At 41.9% G+C, this 27,430-nt stretch overlaps 1 protein-coding gene across 2 annotated transcripts in view; it reads right to left on the reverse strand.

The window, feature by feature from the left end:
- Positions 1-27,430, reverse strand: part of met (MET proto-oncogene, receptor tyrosine kinase) — a 90,251-nt gene that overhangs the window by 38,365 nt on the left and 24,456 nt on the right. For both annotated transcript variants that reach the window (XM_078256500.1, XM_078256499.1), the window contains exons 3-10: positions 20,217-20,420; positions 13,597-13,725; positions 12,591-12,767; positions 8,566-8,723; positions 7,637-7,751; positions 7,331-7,467; positions 6,166-6,330; positions 4,383-4,482 (exon numbers count right to left, since the gene is read on the reverse strand). In XM_078256500.1, coding sequence (XP_078112626.1) covers positions 4,383-4,482; positions 6,166-6,330; positions 7,331-7,467; positions 7,637-7,751; positions 8,566-8,723; positions 12,591-12,767; positions 13,597-13,725; positions 20,217-20,420 — 1,185 coding nt within the window. The remainder of the gene's footprint in view (positions 1-4,382; positions 4,483-6,165; positions 6,331-7,330; positions 7,468-7,636; positions 7,752-8,565; positions 8,724-12,590; positions 12,768-13,596; positions 13,726-20,216; positions 20,421-27,430) is intronic.

Genomic DNA, 27,430 nt, shown 5'->3' on the forward strand with positions numbered 1-27,430 from the left:
TAAAGGGATATTGTGACGCTAAGATTTAAGATGGAAGTCTCATTTCATAATTCCATAAGAGAACGTGTTCTGTGTCAGTGTGTGTGTGTGTGTTTGTGTGTGTGTATACTGAGCGTATTATTATCTCCTGACTGAGCCTGCAGCAGCGTGTGCTTCAGGATGACAGATAACATCATTACAAAGCACTGCTTGTCCTCAAACCGCCTCCCTAAGGCAAACATCACACACCGCCTCAGAGAACAACACACCTCCGCTCTGAAAAAAAGCTGCTTGTTTGTTATGACTCAATAAAAAAATAAGTCACCGTCACTCTGAAAGAATATATATACTCTTACGAAGCTTCTAATAAGCTACAAGCAGAAGCGGAAAGAGTACCAAAAAAAAAATTCTACTTAAGTAAAAGTACTGTTACTTTACAACTAAAATTACCGGTATAAAAATCTTTAAGTAAGCTTTAAGTAACTTTTTAACAGCTGGGGGAGGTATACTTTTTATATTTATACTTATTTACTATCTTTTCTATAGTTATTATACTTATTGAATTAAATCACAGTCTTTTGCATTTTGATAAGGGCACAAAGCTGCTTTCGGTTTTAGTTTGTTGACAGATACTACATGCCAGAGCAATGGCGCAAAACAACGTTGGAGACCTTTTTTTATTTACTTTTTTTTTTTTACTCCGTAAAGGATGTGCTTTAAAATGTAGCAAAGTACCACACTTTAAAACAAAACATACTTAAGTAAAAGTAAAATTCCAGATTTTAAAAACTACTGTACACAAAAATACTACTCAATTACAGTAACGTGAGTAATTGTAATTTGTTACTTTCCACCTCTGGTTACAAGTTGTTCAAAGTCCTCAAGATGTTTTTCAGTGTCTTGAAATTGGAGGAACAACTTCTGAAATTTGACCACGTTGATAGAGAAAAACATTCTCGAGTTGCTTCAAAACAAGGTCCAACTTTGCCTGTAGCCAGATACAGTATTTTCTGTTTCACTTCAATTAATCAATGAATTAGTTAATTAGTTAATGTAAAGTAGGAATTGATAAAAGGTTAAATTACTTCTTTACATGGAGAATTTTGTACAGTTCAATCCATAAAAAAAGGTGCTCCATTTCTCGCTTTTCTTTCAAAGGATGTGGTATCATTTCAATAGCAACTGCAATGACACCCAAGCTGAGAGACTGTTTTCCAAGCGCACTGTAACAGCGAAAACACACCAGGCGCGTAAAGCGTGATTTATACTTCTGCGTAAAATCGACGCCGTTGCTACGTACGTACAGTAGGTACATGGAGACACAAACCTACGCCGGACCCTACGCTGTAGCCTGACGTGCACTTCTCGGAAAATGTAACTACACGTCGCAGCGACGCACGTTGCTCGGCCGTGGCTTGGTAGCGTTGCATTCCCCCCGACTCATTTCCTGGTTCTCCTTCTCCATAACATAAAATCAAGGAGAGGGTTAACTTCTCCTGCTCCAGATTTCCCACCGTGGTCAGAAAACACAGAGGAGACACTTTGTTTCTCTCACTATGACTCTAGAGTCGCTACTCGCGCCGAAGCTAATCGCCGTCACTCTCTCACTGATCCCTCGCTCTACCACACACTCCGCGCACACACACACACACACACGCCGGCTCGACGCACACACCAACGCACAAGTATAAACATCAGGCCACTTAAGTAGGCTACGGTGAAAGCTCTACGTGGAGCCTACGCAGAACCATAAATCATGCTTAAGTGTCACGTATAGCCCACGATTAGTTTCATGATAAATCGATTAGCTATTTAATCTATAAAATGTCCGAAAATTGTGAAAAATGTTGGATCAGCGTTTTCCAAAAGCCCAAAATGACGTCTAAAAATGTCTTGTTTTGTCCACTCAAAGATATTCAATGTACTGTCATAGAGGAGTAAATAAACTAGAAAATATTTACATTTAAAGGACAATTCCAGCGCAAAATAAACCTAGGGGTTAAACACGTGTACCGAGTCGACCGTTCTCTGGGATCTGTTTTCATGCTAATCGCACGATCAGTCGAACGCCAAATGCCGTGTAACCAGTAACATAGCTCAAGCACGGCGTTCGTCATTCGACTGATCGTGCGAATAGAGATTTCTTTTTCTCTTTTTCTTTTTACTTTACCAGTGCCCCGACAACTAGCGTTATAAGCTAATTAGCGGTTTGCTGCTAAAACTGGTCACATTCGATTAGCATGAAAACATATCCCAGAGAACGGCTGACTCGGTAAACAAGTGTTATTAACCCCTAGGTTCATTTTGCGCCGGAATTGACCTTTAAGAAGCTGGAATCAGAGAAGTTTGACTTTTAATTCGTAAAAAATAACTCAAACTGTTAATCGCTTATCAAAAAATAGTTAGCGATTAGCGAATAGTTGACAACTAATCAATTATTCAATTCATCTTTGCAGCTCTACTTGTGTGAACAACAAAATACAAAAATAAAGAGTCAGGATGCTGAAAGCAGTATCTTGAAACATGAAAGAATACGGGAGATCTCTGCACTAGAATCAAGTAAAAATGGAACTTAATACTACTACTTAAAAGTAAATACTACTACTGAAATACTACTTGAAACATGTCATTTTGCAGTAAAAATCTGTCTTTAAAACTTCAATAAAGCCAAAATGAGTTGATAGGAGGGAGATTTTTTGACGTGGACAGGTGGGAACAAGTACATTTAACCTAAAAGATGACAATGTGCATCCCCCCCTGTCCATCTATGATCCTATGATACAATATATAAGCTGTAGGTCACTTGGCACTGATGAAACCTTAAAATGTCCAAAATGTTTCCTTTGACTTATGGCCTGGATGACATTTTATATACATTTTACACATTTTAAGGCTCTAATAATTAAGCTACATCAATTCCAGACCTTTTTAACAGCCTGCAGACAGCACAGTGAAAGCCTGGCGAGTGTCAGGGTCGGATAATTTAAAACACCTCTAGGCCTGGTCGCTGTAAAGGCCAGCCAGTCTAAGAGAGCAATGACGTGCTTCAAGCATGCAATATCATTTTCCTGCGATAAGTAGAATAGCGTCTGACGGAGGCAAGGAGAGCCAGAGCATCCTAAAGGCCTCGCTCTGCTACTGTGCGTGAGTCAGAGGTGACAGCTGGATCCTACAGATCAGACTGTGGATTTTCCATTTCCCTTCTTCTCGTGTTTGCCGAGCTCTTTTCCATTGTCAAGAACTATTTTTTTTTTCTTCTTCTAGATGGTTTTCGGGGGCGTTAGTATGTATAATCACAATACCATGCGTGCGGCAGCAAGGTATTCGAAATGTTTATTTTCCCATTTTGCCTGTTGTTTCATTTTATATTTCTAAAGGATCTCATAAAACCATACAAGGAGCCAGAGGAACTGAACTCAGGAACTAAGTCATTTATTCACGTTTGCGTTTCCACTTCATCTCCAGAAAAGCGCATGATGTTGATGTGATGGTTGAACGTGCTGTATAGGAGACGTTGAGAGATGCAAACTGGGAGATTGCCACGCCAGAAAGCAAAGAAGCCTGTCTCCAAAGCAGCAATGATCTCCTGCTTGTTCATTTCTCTAGCTCTTATTTCTCTATGCACACAAATATAGTTTAAATGTTGGTAGCATTAAAAGAAAATCCCATTGCAATTGCTAATTTGGATATTAACCCTCTGAGGTCTTGGGCATTTTTAGTTATCTTCTTGAATTCTCCTTTTAAGGGCATTTGCATATAACCTCATCCCCATGTGTTTCATTTCAAAATGTTCAGACCAAACTCAGCTTTCTGTACAAAATTGTTCGAGAGCAATGTATAAAGCTACACTTACTTGTCTTGGTGCTTGAAATGAGTTTACAAACGTCGTGGGTTCACAAAGTAGCATAATATATGAATAAAATAGTAAATAAATGTCTAAAATTAAATTGTGTAATATCGCTTTTTTTTTTTGTCAAACATCGCTTGGACTCACCAGTGCGTCTTTTGTCCTCAAAGGGTTAATGACTAGTTATTGAGGCTAATGGTTGACATATTAGCCTTGCACTGTACTGCAAGATCGGTTGCCACCCTAAGAAGTATTACCTCAAGAGCAGGGACTTTTTGGGAGGCAGGAGCTAAAACCTGGTCTCTCTTGAAAAAGAGATTTTAATCTCAAGGAAATTCCTGGTTGAATAAAAAAAATACATATTCTTGAATTCCAGGAAAAGGTCCTTTTTTCTCAAAATAGCCACGAGGGAAATGTTTCTCAGCGAGGATCTACACTGTAGATTGGTCTTTCTTTGCTCCACCAAGGCTTAACCTGAACTCAGATTGTGCAAACTTTGTAATCCAAATGATAGATATCTCATTTTAGGATATGATACCTTTTTATTTGTACTCACCACATGGAAGACCTCAGCATCCTGACCGGTGGTGAGGACCATCTGGGGCTGGAGGCCGGACTGGAGGAAGAAGCCGTGAGCCGACACCGTGCAGCCTCCGCTACAGTGAGATGGGGGGATGCTCAAGTTAGCATGAGCATCAGACAGAGACACAGTAGATCCCCACTGGGAGGGACCTGCTGTTAGCGTTAGCAGTTTAGCCACTCGTCACCTCCCACTCGTTTCCTCCTGCTGTAAAACTAAAAGCAGTAATCTGTCTCGTCTCATCTGCAGACATTCTCAGTCACATTTCGCCCTCGCTTTTTCCCTCTTGTGCCTCCTTTTGGTGTTAAGTGAAGAAAGAGCAAGAGCTTACATTTGGAGGAAATGAATCAAGTTGACATTGACAAATACTGATATCCAAACCATTTCTGACAATCCCAAAGTGTCACACAGATGTGGAGGACACAACGCTAAGACTGAAAACAGTTTCCTCCTGCTGTAAAACTAAAGCATCAATCGGTTTCACGTTGCCTCCTCCGCAGACGTTCTCAGTCACATTCGCCCTCGCTTTCTCTCTGTTACTCCCTGAGGTAAAGAAACATGCAAGAGCTCAAATTTTGGAGGAAATGTATCCAATTGACGATGACAAATACTGATATCCAAACCATTTCTGACAATCCCAAAGTGTCAGCAGGTCAGTGCTGGCCACCACACAGATGTGGAGGACATAGTCTCGCATTGCCACAATCGTCTTGGACGGAGCTCAGCGCCAGACGCAATGACGGTACCTCTGCAAAAAAGCCTGGGGAAGGAACTTGTTTTGGCGGAACATGTGTGTTCAAAAGTTGTTTTAGTCATGCAACAGAAAATTTTGATTGGACAAATAGCAGTCTAGCTAGCTGTTTGGATTTACCCTGCAGAAAGAGGAAGGAACATACGGCGGATCTTCCGGCAGCACCGGAGCAATCCCCTAAATCAGGGGTGTCAAACTCAGCTTCCCTAAGGGCCACACTAGAAAATGAGAATCACATCAAGGGCCAGACATAGAGTTTATTGCTTTTATGTCATGGGAAAAGTCAAATATCTTTGACTGTATTATTGCATGTCTCATATTGGCTTCTCACTTACAGTTTGGTCGACAAAAATGTCGAAGAAAATGCCAAAAACGTTTGGAAAAAGCATCAAATATTAAGAAAAAAAAAAAACTTTGTGAAAAGTGACAAAAAGTAGGTGGGCCAAAATGTATTGTGAACCTAAATGTATATAGGGGCCGGATCAAAATTAGCAAGGAGCCGGATTTGGCCCGCGGGCCTTGAGTTTGACACGTGTGCCCTAAATTAATCGTCGTCGATACAGACTAAGGCAGGGTTTTCCCCAAGTGTATTGCAAGTCTGGTGGCCCACCGGGCCTAAGTTTCCCCCCATCAGGCCTTAGCCACTGGGGAAAAAAAGTTTAATACTAGTTACAGTGGGGCGGCTCGGTTGGAAACTTAGACGTAGTCATATTTTCAAATTTTCCAGTTAGCTGGTAGCATTGACTTAATGTAGAGCTCTATAGAATCTGTCTTATAGCTTTTTTAAATTCTCAATTTCGCGATTCCGTCCATGATTCTGTTATCACAGAAACTATTTAGCCCTACAGTAACGCTGCCATCAATCTGCGACTGGTCCCAGCAGGGCTCTCGTCAAAAAAAAAAAAAGACACTTGCCAACGGGCCTAACAACTTTTCTGGGGAAAACCCTGTAAGAAATGGAGAACACAACAATAAGAAAACCCCCCACTGAATGACTAGAACTCTGACCTGATGAAGGAGCGCGAGGGCTGGATGCTGTTGATGATGGGGTCCTGGTTGTAGGTGAACTGCACGGGCGCGTGGAGCTCCACCGAATCCACCGTCAGCTTCACGGGTAGCTTGGAGGGAACTGCGTGTGGAGGCGTCTTACAGGTAAGCATGGTGGACGACAAGCTGATGGTGGAGGTTAGGATGAGGGGAATGAGTAAACACACAGGATATATTGTGGTGGTAGTATGTAACAGTGGTATAGCCATTGTCCACTACTCAGGTTCAGGTTAATTTATTTGTATTGGTAGGTAAATTTGTTGCGCAGTGAAAATAACACACAGTATTAGACACCACAGACAACATATAATGGGAAAATAAATAAAACGATTAAAATGATCCAGTGCTAATCAAGAACATCTTATAAATACCAATGAAATGACTTAAAGCTGACCACCATAACATCTAAAAACCAATGAATGCATAAATAAACAACATATAGGCCTACACAAATACAGGCTGTGCAAATTGTGCAATTTTTCTTACAGCTTGTTTATCGGTGTGATTGCCGCTGGAACAAAGCTTTTTTTTAGGTTGTTTGGTTTTATACACACTTTTTTTTTTTAAACTAAAAAACCCTTTTTCCAGAAGGGAGAAGCTGAAACTCATTGTGCAAAGGGTGCAAGCTGTCATTTAACATGGAATCGGTTATCCGCTGTAGCTGTTTAGTGTACAGGGATCCCATTCATGCATTTATCTTGCATTAGTCCTGCAGATAATTGCTGATTGAGCAGGACAGGAGACAGAATGAGGACAAGAGCAGGAAAAGCAAGAGAAACAGAAAGACAGAAAGACCTTTGACCGGTCCTCCAGTTCACAGGCAAAATGTTCCCAGTAAACTTACAGCAATGTCAAGACACATTTCAGTATGTGTAACAAACACAATCCCTCTGCAGTACATATGTACTGAACTGTACAACCTCCCTAAATCCTTTCTAAGAAAGAAAGAGAAAAGGCAGAGAAAATAGAACAGCCATTTGACATGCAAACTTGATTTTAAAGAGCTGTTGCTGTTATTCGGTGCGGGAGGCAAAGAGAATGAGAAACAGAAAGAAAAAGAAAAAGAAAAGAAATGATAATAAAATAAAATAAAAAAAAAATAAATAAAAAGGGACCGTGAACTGACCTCTGGATCTTACAGGCTACTTTCCCTACTGTCACCTCTCGCTTGTTCCCAGTATCCAGGAAGGCTCCCCTGATAGTCAGCATGGTGTTTCCGGACTTCGGCCCGAATGTCGGGAAGATTTCGTGGATCACAGGGTCCTGGACGCAGAGACCACCAGACCCTTTTAAATAACTCTGTCTAATGTTTAGATCCTAGCACTTTGCTTTCACTTCTCATAAAGTGTAAATGCTGACTCACTGTAAATCTTGTCAGACAAATCAATTCATAAACCACTTCACACAATAGAAGTAAAAATGGCATACTTACCACGAAGGTGAAGCCCTCCATGGTGGCTACCTTGTGGCCACTGGTGACCCTCACTGTGTGTCCTGATGGGGTGAAGTTCCCACTGAACATCGGGGAACACTGCATCTCAGTCCACCTAAACACAACCCCCCCACAGACAACACACAGACCAGGCATTATACCCTGCTGCAGCCACCAAGCATTTATCCTAATTCAATGATGATCTACTGCCCAGCAGTAATGCACAAAGAGGCGATCTTCATCTTGGGATTGGGTTGGTGGTGTTTTTTTCCCCCCAATTTGTAATGAGATTGTTTGTAGCAAAAGGGGCTTTTGAATGGGACATGGTCCCAGTGGATTTGGGTGAGTGGAAAGTCTGGATGCAGCGATTTTTCCCAGCAATTTTTCAGTTAGGGGAGTCATGTGTTGAATGCGGCAGACTGCGGGAGAGAGAGGGGGTTCTTAACATTCTTCCTTCAACACAATAACTGCTATTAAACTCCTGCTCTGCCCCTATAAGACACCAGTGTATGGGTCCCTTTATCTGGTAAACACCCACACTCTGTCTCTACCTGCCTCTCTAAGGTGGCTTTTCAGATACTGCGCAGTGCTCATTTCAAAATGCAAAGACAAAGTATGCACAATGGCATACAAAAACTAGTGCAATAATCAATAACTTTGCAAAAACACACACACACTTGTCCAATTCATGTGAATTTTAAATTGCGGTCCAGTTTTATTTTTCATTTTTTATGTGTAACTCTGAAAGACTAGCAACAACTTAGTGGAAGCTATGGAGGATCCTAATAAAGATGAAAGAATGATGACGAATATGCTGCACTGATACCAGTTAACTGTGAATGAGATCTAAATATTATATCTAAAAGGTTCACTTCACACACACACACACACACACACACACACACACACACACACACACACACACACACCTGTTGATGTTGTCTTGTCTGGGCAGTTTGCAGGGAGCTCCTGCCACCTCCACTGTTACCAGAGAAGCCTTGAAGCTCTCCGTCTTGTCGAAGCCGAAGTTGCTGCCGCACATTGTCACCGCTGTAGAGCCTCGTATTGGTCCAGAGGTCGGAAAAATCTAATGCACACACAAGGAACATTTGCATTTTAAACATTTACTCATCAGTTTGAGATCATCATAATAAAATGCTCCTCAGTACCATAGAACAATTATTATATGTAGAGCTGCAAAGACGAATCGATTAGTTGTCAACTATTACATTAATCGCCAACTATTTTCATAATCGATTAATCGGTTGGAGTCATTGGCGATTTTAGACCCTTTTTAGGGCCCTAAATTTCATCTCAGCCCCCCTAAAAATTATAATAATAAAAAACTAAACGTTTTTTTTTTTTTTTTATCAATTTTGGTGCTTCAAGTGAGAGTTTGTGAACTTGTCTGTTAGTGACATATGACAAACAATTAGAGGTTAAAAGGGCTTGAAACTGGTTTAATATCCTGTGTGTCTGTCACCGATGCTATGCACCTGTAACCCAGTCAAGGAAAGGGTTAACAGAAACATAGTGTTGGCCAATCGGAGGTGGTTGTGCCAGACTACCGCCTTTGGCTGAGTCTCTATCTGATCTGTCAGAGGGAGAGCAGGAGACGGTTGTGAAGTTTAACGTTGGTAGTCCTCAGAGAAGAAGTTGGTCATTTCATGGTGCAGATTAGAACCCAAATTGAAACGTAAGCAACTAAAATTGCTGAATGTTAGAACATTGTGTCAAATTGGTCGTTATCACTGTGACGTGTCAGGTTTAGTTCCATCATAGTGTTAATAGTGTCAAAAAATGTTAGCTGAAGTTGTTGTTCAGTAGCTAGCTCAGAGATTATCGGCTAATGAAATTACTGATTTAGCAGTTTTTTTTTTTTTTTGCAAGGGACTGTATCCGTGTCACAGTCTCATTAGGGGCTGAGCCCCCCCTAAAGGTCTGATCCTAGGTTGGAGTCATTTCTTTAAAAAAAAAAAAAGGAGTAAAAATGATCTGATTCCAGCTTCTTAAATGTGAATATTTTCTGGTTTCTTCACTCTTCTGTGACAGTAAACTGAATACCTTGGACAAAATAAAGCATTTGAGGACGTCATTCTGGGCTTTGGAAAACACTCATCGACATTTTTCATCATTTTCTGACATCTGGACATATAGACCAAATTAATCAATGAATCGAGAAAAGGACACATAGCGTGGAGTAGAACTAATGTTTCTCCAAATGAATATGACTTTTGGAATACATTATTTGCTTCCTGTTTCAAAGAGGATGTTGTTGCTGCCCCCTCTGCACCCTGGTGTTGTTCCAAGTGTATTTGTCATGTGTTAGACATTACAAATGTGACTTCATCCCTTTAGTTTTCCACTTCTACCATCACAAGGATCTTTGAACCTGTTTGATCTGAAACTACAGTGCTCTCCGTCTGTTCTGTGCTGTTAACCAATGTATCTTTGCTGTAAAGCAGGGTTTCTGCAGGTTTTAACGAGTCAAATTTAAGACTTTTTAAGACCTTTATGAATGAAATTTAAGACGTATATAATGACATAAAAGTGCAACGAAATGCAGGGTCACCAAGTACTTGCAAAGTAAATAAAATTATTAAAATGTAATAAAAGCCACACGGCGTAATATTGATCTGTACATTTACAGCAAATTATTTTACGAGCGGAAAAAAAACAACCTTTCAGTGAGCATTAGAGGTAGTGTTACATGGATGTAGGGACATTTAAAATGATTTAAGACCTAGAACACAATACTTTTGCAAATGTAAGACTTTTTAAAGGCCTTAACCCTTGTGTTGTCTTCCCGTCGACCATGCAACGGTTTGTTTTTCTGGGTCAAAATTTTTAATTAAAACTTATTTTTAACGTTTTGGTCGACTTTACGACACTTTTGTCACTTTTCTTAATGTTTTTGTCACTTTTCTCGATGTTTTTTGTCGATACTTTAGGCGTTTATTTTTTATGTTTTCGTTGTTTTTTTCCCACGTTTTTGAAGCTTTTTCTGACATTTTTGTCACCTTTTTCAACATTCTTTTATGAATTTATTTTCAAATGCTACAACATTGAATAAAACACCCAAATTCAATGAAAGTAGTGAACTGATCATTTATTTTACTTGTGAAGAGCGTTGTATGGAACCATCCATGTTATTTCTTTTGACAATTTGGTTGAAACAAACCCAACATTTCTGATATAGAAACTTTATGAAAATGGGTCAAAGTTGACCCGAGGACAACATGAGGGTTAAAGGTCCAGTGTGTTACGTGTTTAGTTGTTCATTATCAAAATCTGTGTTGCCTGTTCACAAACTTTTTCATGACTATTTACCACCACCATCAATTCCAAGTATTCCTATTGGCTTGAAATGTTACATTTACATTCACATGCACATGAACTGGGGTAGATGCTCCATATTCATGCGCCATCTTGAAATATGTTAGCCGGTAAGGGACATACAGGACATACTGCTCCGCCTTTCATGTTTTCTCTGTCACATGATAAACTCACAGCTGCTGCTAATGCTGCTAATGGGTATCGTAGCTTCCCGGCCCCGGAAAGTTTGAAGAAGGAAACATTGAGAACCACACGTATTCAAAATCCAAATTTCAGGGACAAGAGTCTTCTTCTTCGCCCAGAAAAAGAAAAAGGATATGGAAGCGTGAAGGCTACCGTAGCTGTAATACGTACTCTGAACTGCGTGGTGCGAGAGAGTTGATTGCGATATATGAACTCAACGCTAGATGGGAGAAATTCCCACACATTGGACCTTTACATTTTGATTTGGATATTTTAGACTTTTCATAAGACCCCGCGGAAACCCTGTGTAAATCAACCTAAAATGACCAAATGTAATCATATTATTCACACATTTTCATAATTACATTGCAGAGTCTGATAGAATGTCTTCCCTTAAAGCTAAATGATTTCCTTAGAGTGCATTGACAGCTGATATAATCAATATACAGTATTTGATCGATCAGCTTTTGGGTGGAGTTGGATTTTGTTTCTAAAAAAGGCCTGTCTCCTTATAAAATGATGTTCTGAGACCTAGAAAGTAAAGCAGTGTTGTGCAGTTCGTTAATCATTGTGTGTTGAACCACTGTCATCCTATTTATTTCCAATATCTACTTAAATTAAGGGGTTTTATTTCACATTAGTGTCAACAACTCTGCAAGTAAGTGATACAGATGAGTATCCTGACTTGAGATTTAAGAAAAGTAAACTAGGACACCTGGGAAATAACATTTAGTAGCGTTGTATAAGAAACATCCAAGCGACCTTTCTGCAGTCAGTTACAGATCTGTTAAAATAGTCCCAGAGAAAGAGGTGTTTTTTACAGGTTCTCGTCCCATTAAACATTTTGTTGCGTTTAGGGCAGCGGAGGTATCTTGGTGTTGTTTTTGTTTGACATGGAGACTCACTAGGGAATGAACACCATCCACACTAAGCTCAGTAAAGCCTCACAATGTCAGAACAGTGTTAAATACAATAGGACAGTGGTGCTGTAAAAGGGCTGGTATTTCAGGAATCACCGTGGCCTTCACAAACACAACACTGTAGAGACAAATACAGTGCAAACATACAGAGCTCAGCTTCAACAGACTCAGTTATATGAGCGGTTTTTGGAAGGAGAGGAGAGGAGAGGAGAGGAGAGGAGAGGGAGAGGAGAGAGAGAGAGAGAGAGAGAGAGAGTGTGTGTGTGTCCCGGCAAACCAAAGTTACTCAGGTTTACTTTTAGGTTCAGGTTTTGGAAACAGCCGTGAAGTGAACGATGATAAGTTTATACACTCAAAAAGGCGTTTAAAAGTGGGACGGTCAGTGTTCAAATACATGTTTTGTATTCCAAAAATATAGTTTGCTGACAAAATAGTGAAAGCGGCCAGTGATGAATTAGTACAAAAGTGAGTCTCCTGCCCCGATTATCACCACGTTGACAAGTCGCCATGGTTACCTTAGTGATGACGGGTGCGCAGTAGTCCTGGGTCCAGAGGGAGGAGGAGGGACACTGGTTAGCTCTGGTGCAGCGTCCATCACACCAGCCACATTCTGTCACCCGCGACGACAACAAACAGGAGGTACAGGTGGTCAGCTGACCACAGCCGGGGCCAATCAGAGGGACCATAGTGATCTAGGAAGAGGAAGATGTAAGAGTCAGTTGTGTGTCTTCATTTCTGTCCCAACACACAAACAAAAGTATTTCCCCTCAGCCACAAATGGATTACAAGAAGTGTTTGGTAGCAGAACCCTTGCGGTAAGCCCCTAGGAACATTATTCTCTTTTATCTGGTGTCTCTACTCCGTGTTCACAGTTGTTTTTGCTTTCGGTGAAGGAGTGTTTTTTTTCTCAATAATGTATGAAATTTGTACGTTTTTATTGTGTTCTTGTTATGGTTCAGAGATGAACACAGGACTGTCTTAAACTCCCGAATGTGTAGGATAGCGAATATGTCTCTACAAGGCACAACGTCGTTCTCAAACCTCTCCCCATTTCGCTGAGGAAAGCACCAAAGGGCAAATTATTTTTAATCTTTGTAGTTCTAATCCCACTTTGTCAGTCTTCTATAAAGTACTTGAAAGCAATACTTAAATAAAGTACAAGTATCTCACCAGAAAATGACTTTGGTAGAAGTTAAAGTCTCCTTTTAGAATAGTACTTGAGTAAAAGTCTTACAAGTATCTGATATTTACTGTCCTTAAGTATCAAAAGTAATGTTCTGATATTAAGAAGTAAAAAAAACAAAAACTTTGATTATGAACTTTATGTAGTCCAGTGTAACACATTTCTTCCGATTTTATTTTGTAGTAACGAGTAACTAAGATGCTTAGGGGAAATGTAGAGGAGTATAGCTTTTATTTAGGAAATGTAGTGGAGTAAAAGTAAAAGTTTTCAGAAATAGGAATAACGAAGTAAAGTACAGAAGTGAAGTATTTGTACTTTGTTACATTACAACACTGCACCTTGTTCCCTGTGGCCATTAGCAGGGTTCCGTTTGAGCCGTCAGCGTCCAGCAGCGCTACACTGGCGGAGACGGGTCTCGAGTCCAGGCGGATGTTGACGTGAGGAGAGGCAAATCGGGAGAACAGCACCTGAAAGAAAGAGGACGCGTCATTGCAATCATCTCAAAGGGGCATTTGTAAATGTAACGGTAGTCTCGCTTTGCCAGACCTTCCTCCACAGCGCTGCGGAGGAGGGTCTGGCTAGTCCACACAGCATTCTGGGATGGGAGAAAAACGTGCTCTGGTTTATTGGCATTTATTTAAACTAATCGCAATCGTCATGGGCGGACAGAGCCACGGTGCCGCTGCAAAACAGCCTCAGGAAGGAACTTGTTTTGGTGGAACGTGTACGTTTAAAAATTGTTTTAGTCGTGCAACAGAAAACTCAGATTGGACAGATAGTCTAGCTAGCTGTCTGGATTTACCCTGCAGAGATCTGAGGAGCAGTCAACAACACTGTCATGACTCTGGCACAGCTTTAGTAAGAACCTTCTAAGACACTTAACTCACCGATGAACAAATTATTGGTGGCTTGTGTGGCCTGCTGCAGTCAGTCCTTTATATTTCTCAACAAATAACCAATATTTTTCTCTCCACCAGCTAGTACTTTGCCAAAAGGCATAACATGCAGGGCTTATACACTGGCTACATCTGTTACTAAAGATGGAGTATAATCAAATCAAGTCAAAGAGAAGTACTGTAAGCCAAGAGGTTTGCAAGATATTTGGTGTTTGTTGCCAATGAAGGAGTCTTTTTTTAAAAACAGCCAACATCATCACAGGTCAGCTGAGGACACCTGGTTAGGATGTGTGATTTTGTTCACTCATCAGTGTCGTCACCGCTGTTTTTCCAACGTTGCTGTGTTTATTTTAAACGCTTCACAACGCTGTACACTGATACACACCATGAATTAAAGAAGAAGGAAAGATTATACGGAGTCTGGCATACACAACAATAGATCCACAGAATCTCCTGAGGACAAATCAAGGCTCGGGGATGAAAAAGTAGAAGACATCAACAAGTTTTTTGGTGCTGCGCCAGCACACCTTGACAGGGAGTTGGTTGAAGGAGTACGATCCACACTGTGTCATCTTTTCCTGGGCATTACCTTCACTGGAGTTTGGCTTTAAGCAGAGTTGCATTGAAGTCATTTCATTACGATATTTCCTCTTAGTCCAGTGTCATGGTCGAGAAAAGAAATGTCTTACCTTTCTCTCCTTACAGCAGAAAAAGCACAGGCGTAACTAATGATCTGTCTGTTCCATTAAGGTGTGTCAGTCAGACTGCATACACTGTACAATATCAGGGCCCTTGCCCTAGTTCACCGAATTGGAATGCAGCCATTATGGATTGATGAATCAATTAGTTAAATATGTTTGGCAAGTAAAAATGTCCACCCTGTCAAAGGTGTGGGGTTGGTTAAGAAACAACCCTGATTATACGCCATTTGACAGGAAGTTTTGGTCACACTTTACAGCAGCTTGGAAAAGTAAAACTTTTCATCATATATCGTATGTCGCCAAAGCAATTACCATTAAATTATTTTAAGGGGGCTTTCACACCTGCTTCATTTAGTTCGGTTCAATCGCACTAGAGTGATCCGACCTCAAACCGCACCAACTACTGTATGTGTACTCCACAAGTCAGAGCTAAATGGTTCCTGGAGTCAGGTGTGCTTTGCAATCTGCGACGCGGCCGAGCAGCATTTCCGTGGTCAAACCAGTCGCCGCTAAAGTTGGAGCAGCGCGAAGTCTCGGTGACAATGTCTGACTATTTCAATGAAATGAGCTGGTTTGACCATGGACCATGCAAGGAATATGCACAAGTCCAGAACACAGGACCTTCTTCCTGTATTTACTTTCTTGCTCCCCCCAGACCAAGTGACACATCTGACCAAAAAGCAGAGCGAATGTTCTTGCGTGGTTTGTAGCGACGCATTTTGGTACAGTTGGATTTTTCCAGGTGTGAAATGAAACTGAACCTAAAGGAAATCACTCCAAGTTTACAAACTCATCAACTGATTTGGACCAGACCAAAACGAACTCTAGGTGTGAAAACGTTCTGAATAGTAAAGTATAACAAAGTAAACACCTTTACACTTGATATTTGGGGAAATTCCAGTTTTGTTATCTTTTTGAGAGTTGGATGGAAAGAACAATATCAGTCAGCTTCAGCCTTTACAAGAAAACATCACTGTCTGTTTCCTGATAAGCAGTAATACGGAGTTCAGTCTTCTTTAAATTTAAAGAAATAACTTGTAAAAGAGGCTCTAAATCTAGCTGGTAACTTCTACCATAGTTGAGGGGGTTGAAAGAGATGTGAGACAACTGGTTTGGGGGCACAGAACGAAGAGGATGCAGCAACCGGCGGAAACATTGTGTCCTCTGAGACATGTTGGGAAGTATCACACACACACACACACACACACACACACACACACACACACACACACACACCTGGAACAGCATTTATCATTTGCGGTTACGCTGCAATTACAGGCCTGGGAGCAAACAGAACAGAACAGGATCTCTAATGGGGTGTGTGGTTGCTCCAGTTACATGATGCCCTATAAATTAACCATTCCCCCCAATGCACACGCAAATATTTATACACACACAAATAGATACAGTGCATGGGCACACATCATCTTTCTGTCCTGTCAGGATGGAGCAGCAATGCCATATATCCTCCAAAAACAAAGCACTGATGAGAAACTGCAGGGATGGGAGTAGTGGAATGTGTGTGTGATTCCAGTAAATACTAATAACACTCTGCATTGTAAACTTTAAATGTGATTTTTGTTGGTAGGCTGATACACCGCTGGCCCTCGCCTCACCCTCAGAAATGCCTTGTTTTCCAGAGTCATTCCTTCCACTGTTTGAGCCTCATGATCAACGTTAGCTTTGCAACAGTGAGTATAATGGGTGGTTTTCCGCTGGGGACGAAGCCATACAACAGGCATCTCTCTGGAGGTAATAGCGGTGTAAATTACAGCTTATTGTATTAAGCAAGGGAGAGGGAGGGGGGGGGGGGGGGGGGTTTGGCATCTAAACACGGCCACTGTGTTATTCCCACAGTGGCCCAACTAGAGCCGAGGGAAACACTTCCTGAGCCAGAATGGAGTTCATTGGGGGGGGACAACACTCTTTTTCTTTCACTGCCTCAACTCCATATTCCCTCTTGTCTAGTCCGCTGGGAGCGACCAGGAAACTGAAATACGTGCAAAGTTGACAGGTTCTTTTTATCGTACAAACAATGAAATGACGTCCTCTCACAGATTCTTACTGTAGCTTATGGCCGCAGGGTCGTCAGTTTAAATGCAAGCCTTGGAAAATCAGCAACAGGGAAAGTGAATTAGACACTGCAGTCACACCCGGACACCTTTGAGCAACTAGGTTTGGCTTGATGTAATAAGCCTAGGTAATTACAACTTTGGGTCTTTTGTTATCATTTCTATCTATCATTTCCGTTATCATTGTTATCATTTCTACCATGTTATAAAAAAACATTTTACTCAACAAAGTAAGTGCTGCTATCTGGGAACAAGGCGACATGGAAGTACTGTACAGGGCAAAAAACCCCACAAATGTTCAGACTCCATAAGTTTAGCCAGAATAGCTAAGCCACTAACCAAAAGTGTGATGAGACAGACATATGGGTAATAATCCCTCATTTCAGAGGAAAACTGTGCTCACACATCTTCGGCTATTGTACAGTACAGTACTGTAGGTGAGAGTTAAAACAGGAAGTCGGTCTGTGATGGATGTTTGGGTAACAATCTTACTGTTTGTCTTCCTTTTATCTTGGAACAAGTTTGGCCAACCTGTGGGTATGTTTAAAACCTGTACTATCGTCTTCCGATTTCGCCAAATTACCAGAAAAAAAGCCATGAAAAGCCATGAAAATAAGACTGGGGCAGTTTGAAAATGTAAATATATGAATGAGATGGAGGATGTCAGCGAAAATGAGCCGGAAGATTAAAAACAAAAATCACTGTTCTGTTTCTCCCTCAGTTATTTTCCTCTTCAGGTTCTGTAGGCCTTCTACCATTTCATCATCCCTTGTAATCCATCCTCCATCCCTTTTTTTTTATCTTAGGTTTCTTTCCTACTGTCTCTTTCTCCCCAACTTTTCGCTTTTGAGGTCTCTTTTTCTGCCTCCACCTTCTTTCCTTGGTCTTTCTCCCTCTATATCTTATAACTCACCTCGAATCAAATCTATTCAGTTTGTAGTCTGTTTCACCTGCACGATCAGACATAAATCTGTATTGCTCAATCAATCAATGTTATCACCGTTAGCGATAATTTTACCAACGTTTATGTAGGACTAATAGCTAGAAGAGTTAAGAAATATCAGTGTTGGGTTCATTCTGTCACAACTTTTTGTCTCCCTCCCTTTGTGTCTCAGATGATGAGGCAGAACACATTTGATAAAATGGAAAGTTTTGCAGTGCAGGGCAGCTGCTCTCCTCTTCAGACCTTCTAAACCCCTTCAGCTAAAACAATGAACTTCAGCCAATTCAGCCTATCACAGAAAACGTAAGGAGGGTCTGGGAGGGGGGTCGACGGTAGAGAAACACAGCAACAGCTGCACGGGAAGCTCAGTGAGCAGAAAATGCCGTGCGAGGGAACGTGTCAGCGAAGCCCGTCGTTCAGCATTAACGTGCCGTTCGGCTTGTAAGCCCCCTCGCGCCCCGCTACCACCGCCTCTACCCCTCCATCCCATTCCGTGCAGCTGTCGGCCCCTTTTTTCCACGGCTCTCTCGCCTGTTTTTTTTCTCTTCTCCATGCATGTCTTTTCATTCTTGTGTTTCAAAAACACGTGAGGTAATTCAGCTTTCACTTCATGCACGTTATTCCATTCCTTGTTGTTTTTTGGTCCAGCACGGGACCGATGCACAAATACGTCACTCGCTGTACTTTGCAGCTGTAACCATTGCATGCATGCAGTGTACAGTTAGAGTGGATGGGCAAAATAAGTGACCACATGAAAAGGAAGGGAAAGTGAGTACAGTGAGTCACAGTCTGGCATGCAGCTACACAGGCTAGTCATATTGACTTAATTAATGCTAGATGCTAAAATGCTATATTTTACCCTGATGATCAGCAGTTTGTAGGACTCTTCAAAACAAAACAATGCAACTAGCAGACCTCCAACAAGCCAAATCCACATTTGAACGGGCACTAACAGCTACAAATCTATTACTGCCAGGTATTAGTCTGGACAGTCATGAAAACATATTCTCACTTAACACTGATTGAGTGATTTGTTGTGCCTAAAACAGGGCTTTGTTTGAGAAGGGAAAGTTTTTTTTTAGACATCTAAGTTACATACAGCCACTGTTACAAATGTATTTGAATGACTATATTTGAAGAGACAGTTGTATATAAATAGTCTAAGAAAACCTTATTTTAACCTCAACATCTTTCGACCTGCAAATTACAAAATCAGTGCTAACTTTGAAGCCAAATACCTGCTAAATGGAAGAGTGATCTCCGTCTCTGACAAGACTATATAGACACTTTAAATCTCTCCGACAGTCTCAGCAAAAACTGCTAATTAAAGCTTCTGAAAGTGTGTTTAAATGTCAGTGCTGCAGTTAAGAGATAACTTGCAATCAAGGCCAGGGCTCAAGGATCCATATATTGATGTAAAGAGCACATGCAGTAACCTTTAACAAAAAAGGAAGAGAAGTGGAGGAAAGCAAGAGGGCTAAGGCCACTTCGGTGTATGTGGTATTTAATAGTCAGACCTTTTTAGGAGTTTCCATTATTTTGTCCATTATGTGAGGCCTTGACCCTGTGTACCAGCGCTTTCACTCCACCAGTGTCACCAAGACAAACGACGGCATATTAATTATGGTAGAGGGGAGTCTGAGTCTTTATGATAGGTTGACATGCAAATCCAAGAGAAAAATTGCTCAAAACGGAATCTAAATTATTGCTCCACATGAGTCAAACTCACAAAACTAAACCCCTCCTTTGAGCAGTTGAACTGTGTCAGCCCATGTTATCTGTGCTGTTAAAGTAAAAAATGATTGTATGTATTCTCTCTGTCCTTAAACAAGACACATAACATATGGACTTTCCCGCCTTAATTTAAGTTATCCCATGATTAAAACCATGTCCCATGACTTAAATCCCCTAAAGCAGTATTGACAGGTCATGTATGGAGGTTGTAATCCACTGTTGGTTTGTACAACGACAGGCAAAATGGGACTGTTTGCTCAGATGGTAAACTGGAACGTGGGCTTTTTTGGAGGCTCACTGACCACAGGTCAAAGGTAAGCAAATTGTGCAAACGAAAAGGTCCTGGGTGCTTGGTCATAGTTTCCCCCAACATGCCTCGAGCAGAGGCACCAGGAGCTGATGTGTGTTGTGTCTCCAGCAGGGCGCTTACACTCCTCATGTACCAACATCCTGCCGAATTTACATGAACAACGAGAGGTGGAAACCACACTGGCTGCTGTAGCATCAGGCTCTCTGTTTACGCCTAACTGCTGGTATATTACATGCAAATGAGGTCCCTGCCAGTCTAAAAAAAAAAAATCACTAAAGAAACAAACAACGTGATTTCTTTACCTGTATGTGGCGTCCGTCGGCGGTACCCAGGTATGCCACTGCACGGCCATGGACCAGCATCACAGTGATAGAGGTAACCAAGGTGTTGGTCAGATCTTTGTGCCAGTACTCCAGCCTTTGGACAAACTGGGTCACCTGCAGGCGGTACTTGCCCTCTTTCCCTTCATGGATTCCCTCATGTGGGTCGCAGTCGTCCGATGAACTCTGCAAAAAAAATAAAAAATAAAATGCATCATTTTTCCCCGTGGTGTGCTCTAAGAATAACAAGATATACAGTAATAATAACAGTGGAGAGAGTGTTTCTTATTGTACAGGCACAGGCATGATATTGATATGACATTAGGTGCAGCCAAGAATGAAGAAATGTTGGCAACATCAGTGTGGTCATGTTTAACATTAAACAAACATCCACTTCTAAGTAGTAAACTTGCATAAGAATGAAAAGCTGGAGCAAGCAGTAAAGACTGAAGCCGATTGCCACAAATATAAGATAATGCACTGTAAACCATATATTCTGTGAATCGTCAGCAAGGTTAGATGGCCTTATCCAAACACATAGGCCCTCCTAAAAACTACTGGTTATATAATATCATGTCAAACTATCTTCTTTCATATCTGGCCCGATGGGGGAGGGTTAAGAACCAAACCTCCTAAGCCCCCCTTAGCTACTCTTTCATCAGGCCGTGCTCGTAATGGAGGTCTCGGCGCGATAGTACCTCTAGGGCAAGTACACGCTTTGTTGAATAGAAGTTTAAGGATGGCAGGATTTCATGGGAAACAGCAAGAAGACTTTCATGCTGTTTTTCATTCCATAAAAAAAAAAAAAAAAAACACTTTATTTTCTCTCTTTCTCGTCCCCTTCTTTCTCTTCTCTTTCCCCACTTGAGTGTATAACCAAAATCTGTCCCTCCCGCTCCACTTTTTGGTTTTTAAATGTCGCTGGGTTGTGCAGATTGTTGTGTCTGGACCCTTTGGAGCATACAGTGAAAGGACAGACTGTAGACAGAGCTGGATTCTGGGCCTTTTCTCTATCAGTACACCCCCCCCCCCCCCCCCCCTCTCCCCTTACTGCTCTCTCATTGCTCCGGCTCTTTTTGTGTTTAGTCATGGCGTCCTGTCCCAGCCTCAGGTTTCATTAATTATTAATGACCCAGAGGGTGGCGGGCCTCTTATGGCTCTTAAGGTCCTTGACCTGACTGCCTGACCAGTCCGCAGCTTTCTGTTGTTTTCTCAGCTTCAGTGGATCATGACCTCTTCACTGGAATCACAAGTGGGGGGGGGGAGGGAGCACAGGTAGAATGATTATGAGGACCTGTGGACGGCTTCTTTCAAAGTGCCTCACAGAGCCAGTAATGCATTCAGTTTTAGCAGGAAACTCCTGACTGATTTGCTCTCCTCACAGAGATGTTGTGACCTTGGTTTCTACCGTTTTGTTTTTTTTGGACTTAAAGTGTAAAAACTGATCTTGTTGCATCAGAAGAAGTGAGTTTTAATCACAAACAGACTCATTATCTCTTTCTGCCTCTACCTAAAGCACTGTCTGGGTCATTAGGCCGTTATTTGTGGTTTGTGTGAAACATGCAACATCATTTGTTTAGTGTAGATCTCAAAGGCGAGCTTTGAAGATGAAGAGAACAATGGTGGGAGAAATAAATCAGGAAAGTTTCTTTCTTGGTGACATTGCATAGCCGAGACGAACGGGGCCACATGAAGAGGGAAGCCGAGGAAAACAGAGAAAGCTGGCTAACTGACAAGCGCGCAGCAGAGCAAACCTTGGTCAAATGAAATGTCCTCAAGGCCAATGGCAGCAGTTAGAGAGACAATGGTGAAGTCAAACCCAGGGAAAATGTGGATGAAATTGAAAGCTGGCTGAAAGGTTGAATGTTTTTATGCCAAACGCACAGCTGTGAGGTGGTGCAGCCAGCTGATCTGCACTGAATTACTGAAGGAGCGCAAACCGTATAAGAAATGACAGTTTGTGACGGAAATTGATTTGAAATTGGATAAAGACATGGACGAGAGGTTGATAAAAGCAGAATAAATATCTCTTCTTCAAACATGATGAACAGGTTGCCTTTGATCTGTGGATCTGTGCGTGTCTACTTTCACCCAGACATTTAGTGTAAAATATGATTCAATTGCACTTTCAGAACAGACTAGCACTGAGCACATAAGAAAAATACGGGAATCGGCCAAAACTCTTCCCACTTCTCAAAACTACAACAGATAGAGACGTCATCACTGTGGAGATTATGCCACGCGGCTCAAAAAACAGTCCCCTGGGCTGATTATTTTCAGAGCAAACAAACAGGACTTTGGGTTGTTTGTTGAAGTGGAGCAGGACGATGGGAGGGAGAACTGGAAAGGTCTTGGAGGCATTCCTCTGCCTCTGCTAAGGTATTCCTGAGGATCAAGGCAAATGAAATTGGACAGTGGAAAGGCTGTTTAGACAATCTTCGTTTGAAGCTCCGCTGCTGTTGTCCATGGCTTATTCTTGGCACGGAGAGAGACCTTTAGAGGGCGTTAAACAGAGGCAAACAGGTTCCTCCATAAATAAAGTCTTACACAAAGTTCAAAAGAGAATTTCAAGGAATAATCTCAAAGATTTACATGTATAATAAATGTCTGTTAAGTCGCTATCTATTGAGGTAACACAATGGTGATTGATTCTATAGCCCACTGATGAAAGCCCTGGGTGTCTGTGGTGACATTACCGGGAAAAATCCCAAGCGGCGCAAAGTTCCTGATGGATTTTATCACCCAGCAGTGGTTGGTCCACAAGAGAGGGTAGGCGGAGCTAACGCTACAGACTTACTCTTCACTTTACTTGTGTGTGAAGAGGCATATTGTTTTTTACGGTCTCTTCTAGCGTTGCGAGCAGGGTGATGTTTTTTGATCATGCACAACAAAACAAAATGTACAAGAATTAAATCCCCCTTCCAATACCATGGATAAGTGCCACCAGGCCAGCCATGCCGAAAGACTTATTTATGAACTTCAATATTCAATGGAAAATAATCAAAAAATTAAATAGCACAACGTGGTGTCAACATAAAACAACGCGGGGAGCAGAGTTCACTTCCCGGCGAAAACAAAAGACTTTCACCCAGGAAACTCGGTTCGTTCCTCGGGAATGTCTTAATCCAAACCACAATCTTTTTCCTAAACTCAAGGTGGAGAGTGGGGGTGTGGCCTTGACCAACTGCCACTTTGCTCGTTTGAAAGCCAGGATGTCTCTCTCTTTCTCATGGGTGGGCCAAATTCTCTGGGCGGGCAAATCAGAGAAAGGGGAGGTAACCTTTCCCCTTATGATGTCATAAAGAGAAGATTCCAGATCGGCCCATCTGAGCTTTCATTTTCTCAAAGGCAGAGCAGGATACCCAGGGCTCGGTTTACACCTATCACCATTTCTAGCCACTGGGGGACCATAGGCAGGCTGGGGGAACGCATATTAATGTTAAAAAAACTTCATAAAGTGAAATTTTCATGCCATGGGACCTTTAACTGTTGTCACGGCATGACGCTCACCTTTTCTGGCTAAACTCCACTGCCATTGCTCCTGAAAGGCTCACAGTCATCTGTTGGCGGCTAAACACATCTACCAGCTGCCGCTTATACGTCTGAGCTCTGTAGCCGGAGTCACAGAGCTCTGTAGCGCCTAAATACAACCAGCAACGGAAAATCCCACCCTGGTTGCTGGTAAATGGTTACTACGGCCAAACAAAGAAAGAAAAGAATGATGACTACAGACGAACTTTAAAACAAAAACAAGTTAGGGCCCTATCAAAGACCGACGCAAGTGTCTTTGCTAGTTTAAGACCGACGCGCAGTTGTCAATTTCCCGTCCAGCGCCCACGTCGTTTTAAAAAGCAAACGCGCCCATGGGCATGCTGGTCTTACAGGGAGGTTCAGGGCTACGAATTGCAAGCAAACAAGCCACATTTTAAGAGCTTTAAAAAGATAGGAGATCCTGTAGAACCTGTTACATAGTCATCAAAATGCCATTGAAATAGAGGTTAGAATCTTGTCAACTTTAACAAAATGCAGTCCAGTTTTGACAGCTAGCAAGATATCTTTTAACCTGCAGGTAACTAAAACAACATGCACTAGGCTTTGCTGGCATTGGATGCTTTATTAAAAAATAAAGGAACACAGTGTAAGGGCACTGTCGGTGCTACAGAAACATTTTGGTTCGTATCAGGACAGTATTAAGGTTTATTACCCGGCCCTAATGGGGGGGAACTGATTCCATTTGAAGTTAAGTTTAAAACACATTTTTCACCTTTCTCTTACATTCATCTTTTGGAAGATTTACGGTGTTGGCAAGTGCTCCTGATGTTGTACATCTCTCAGGCCATTTTGCGAATGTGTCTTCTTGCCGTAGAACAGGCACCTTCGGGCAGATCCGTGAAATATTGTACACCTTTTGCCCCATACTTAACCAGCAGCCATTGTCCCCAAAACAACGGCATGGCGATAGGGTTTCGGTGTCGTGGGGCTCCTTAACCCTGCGGCACTGCTCAGAAGAGTCAAGAAGGGGGTGAAAGGTGATCTGCGTGGCCTAATGTCGTTTTCATGCTCTTACTGTGGCCCCTGGGTCTCATGTGAATAGACACACTAATGCCTGAATTGTAAACCATGAGCTGGGTTAATGGAAGGAGAGGGTTTCATACAAACACTGTCACTGCTGTGCGAAAATAGGGTAAAGGCTCTCCTGCTAATGTACAAAAATACACATCGTGTTGCGAAGGCTTAGCCCGAGTGAGCAGACTTGCACACATGGACAAAGTCTGTCTGACGCTCAGCTGGCTCTCTCACTGGAATAACAGACCTTTGACCGACGGAGTGCATGTGCAATTGTGCACTCCAGACAGCGGAGAGGTTTGGTTATCGTTGGGGTGTGTGGAAATGCATTTTTTAGAGAAAGTGAAATGCAAAGGAATGTTGAGTGCACAAATAGGTCTGTGTGCGTGTATGTGCATTGTTGTAATGTTGGGGCACGCATTACAGTACACCACCTGGACTTACGGTGCACGTTACTCTGCAACCTGATTCTCAGTTGCTGTAATTACCGTGAAGTGTGTGTGTGTGTGTGTGTGTGTTTAAGTACGCAGGTGGCTGGTCGCACCATGTGCATGGAGTCATGTGTTAATGTGTGTTTATGTGTGTGTGTGTGTGTGTGTTGCTGCAGGGGACTGTGAGGGTGTTAGGGACAGTTAAGGGAGAGAGAGAAGCTGACAATAGGGTGAGGACAGACTCTGGCGCTCACAGTGCAGCTGGCCTCGCCCTCGAGTGGCCCCCCAGACGCCAGGCAGGACTGCAGCTTTGTTTATAATGGGGCCTCGTACATAAACAGGTCCAACAGAAGACAGGGAGAATAATATGTGGAGATTATAGTAAAATTAGACTTCACCAGTTTTTCAGAAATGTGAAAACACAACTGTAGGGACATATTATCATTTCATGACATCTGGACTTTGCTGTTTTGAAGAAACAGTGGTGATGTAGTACTGATAATATTACTAATATATAACCGGTATGTTGTAATCATTGTGCAGTGTTTAGTCTAATAGCTAAAGATTGCAGTGGGAACTTTCCACAGACACAATTTTAAACCCCTTTGACACATCTGATTCCGAACTGGACAGCTTTTGCTGGGATCTTGGATTAATTTAGCATGTATGAATATTTTCCAAAACAGACACAGTTTTAGAAATGACAGTCTTCATAGTGTCACTCACTGTGGCCGTCTTGATGCAGCGGGGCAGTAAGCTGGAGGTTTCTAAAATCACTGGTTTCCAAAAAACATCCTTCATGTAAAATTCCACCACTCTCATTTTCCAGCATTTGAGGCTGCGAGTAGCAACTACTGAAAGGTCTTTTAGCTCTGAATGTATGAATGTTGAGATAAACACATGTAAAGCAATGTGATAGCAGTTTTGCAAGCAACCCGAAATGTAATTAGGGTTGGGCATTGTTTGGATTTTAATGATTCTGATTCCAATTCCGATTCTTCCTTTCACTTCCGGTTCTCATCGATTCTCGATTCCGATTCTTTGAGGGGTGGAGTTGAAACGGGTCAAGCCTAGTTTTAGTTTGATTCAGTGGTGGTTTGCAGTTTTACAGGGCTTTTTCAATGTAAAATAAACCACACTAGAGCGCTGCTTACTGTGCTCCAAGGCTGCAACACAACAAGCGCCTGGCCGCTTCGGAAACCAAAACTTGCGCATGTTAAATTTGGAAGCGCTGATCGGATTTGAAACCAAATCCTCCAAACGATTCCAATAAAGAAATGATTCTACTGGAATCGTACTTTTTGAAACGACTCCAAGTAGGAATCGGTTCTCGATGCCCAATCCTAAATGTAATGATGGGACACTTTAACCAACAAGGTCATCGTCAGATAAACACCCATGTGAAGAAATGGCTTTTTCCTTCACATGCTTTGTATGCTGATTTTCACACTGTTCACTTTCCAGATCCAGTGTTTTTGGATTATCGACCATACCAGGACTAAAAGTAAAAACCAGTCAGCCTCTGCTACATCCATCTGAGTCCCCCAACTTTATAAAGTGCGATACTACATTGCTTGAATCAACTCTCAATCAAGGCTGAAGACTTTTCTGTTTGATGCTGCCTTTTTAAAGTCATTTTTCATTTCTTACACTGCACTGTAACTTTTATTATTGTAAGATTTATTTATTTGATTAGGACAATGCACATTAATCAACATTTCTGTAAATGCCCCACCATGGCTAATTTTCAACTGTAGTTGCCTAGCATGCATGTCTTTACGGTAGGAGGAAACCGGAGCACCCGGAGAAAACCCTACACAAACACGGGAGAACATGCAAACTCCACACAGAACACACCGGGTCCCTGCCCGGACCGGGGGTCAAACTCTGCAGTGGCTCTTGCTGTGAGGCAGAAGTGCTAACCACCGAGCCACCGTGCTGCCCTTCTTGTATTTCATAGCTGACTTATTCTATTTCAGCTGTTTTTATATTCTATTTCGCAAAATGTTTTAATTGTTTTTGACTGCTCTTTAATGTTTTATGTAAAGCACTTTGAATTGCCTTGCTGCTGAAATGTGCTATACAAATAAAGCTGCCTTGCCTTGAGTCTTCCTTAAACCAACCAGACGAGCAAGTACTTCGCAAGGCCCGGTCTATATTAGACTGAACAAACCACCCCCTTCACTCTGAGTTCGAAAC

This window comes from Sander vitreus, chromosome 8 (genome assembly GCF_031162955.1).
Source record: "Sander vitreus isolate 19-12246 chromosome 8, sanVit1, whole genome shotgun sequence".
In the NCBI taxonomy this organism is placed as follows: domain Eukaryota; kingdom Metazoa; phylum Chordata; class Actinopteri; order Perciformes; family Percidae; genus Sander; species Sander vitreus.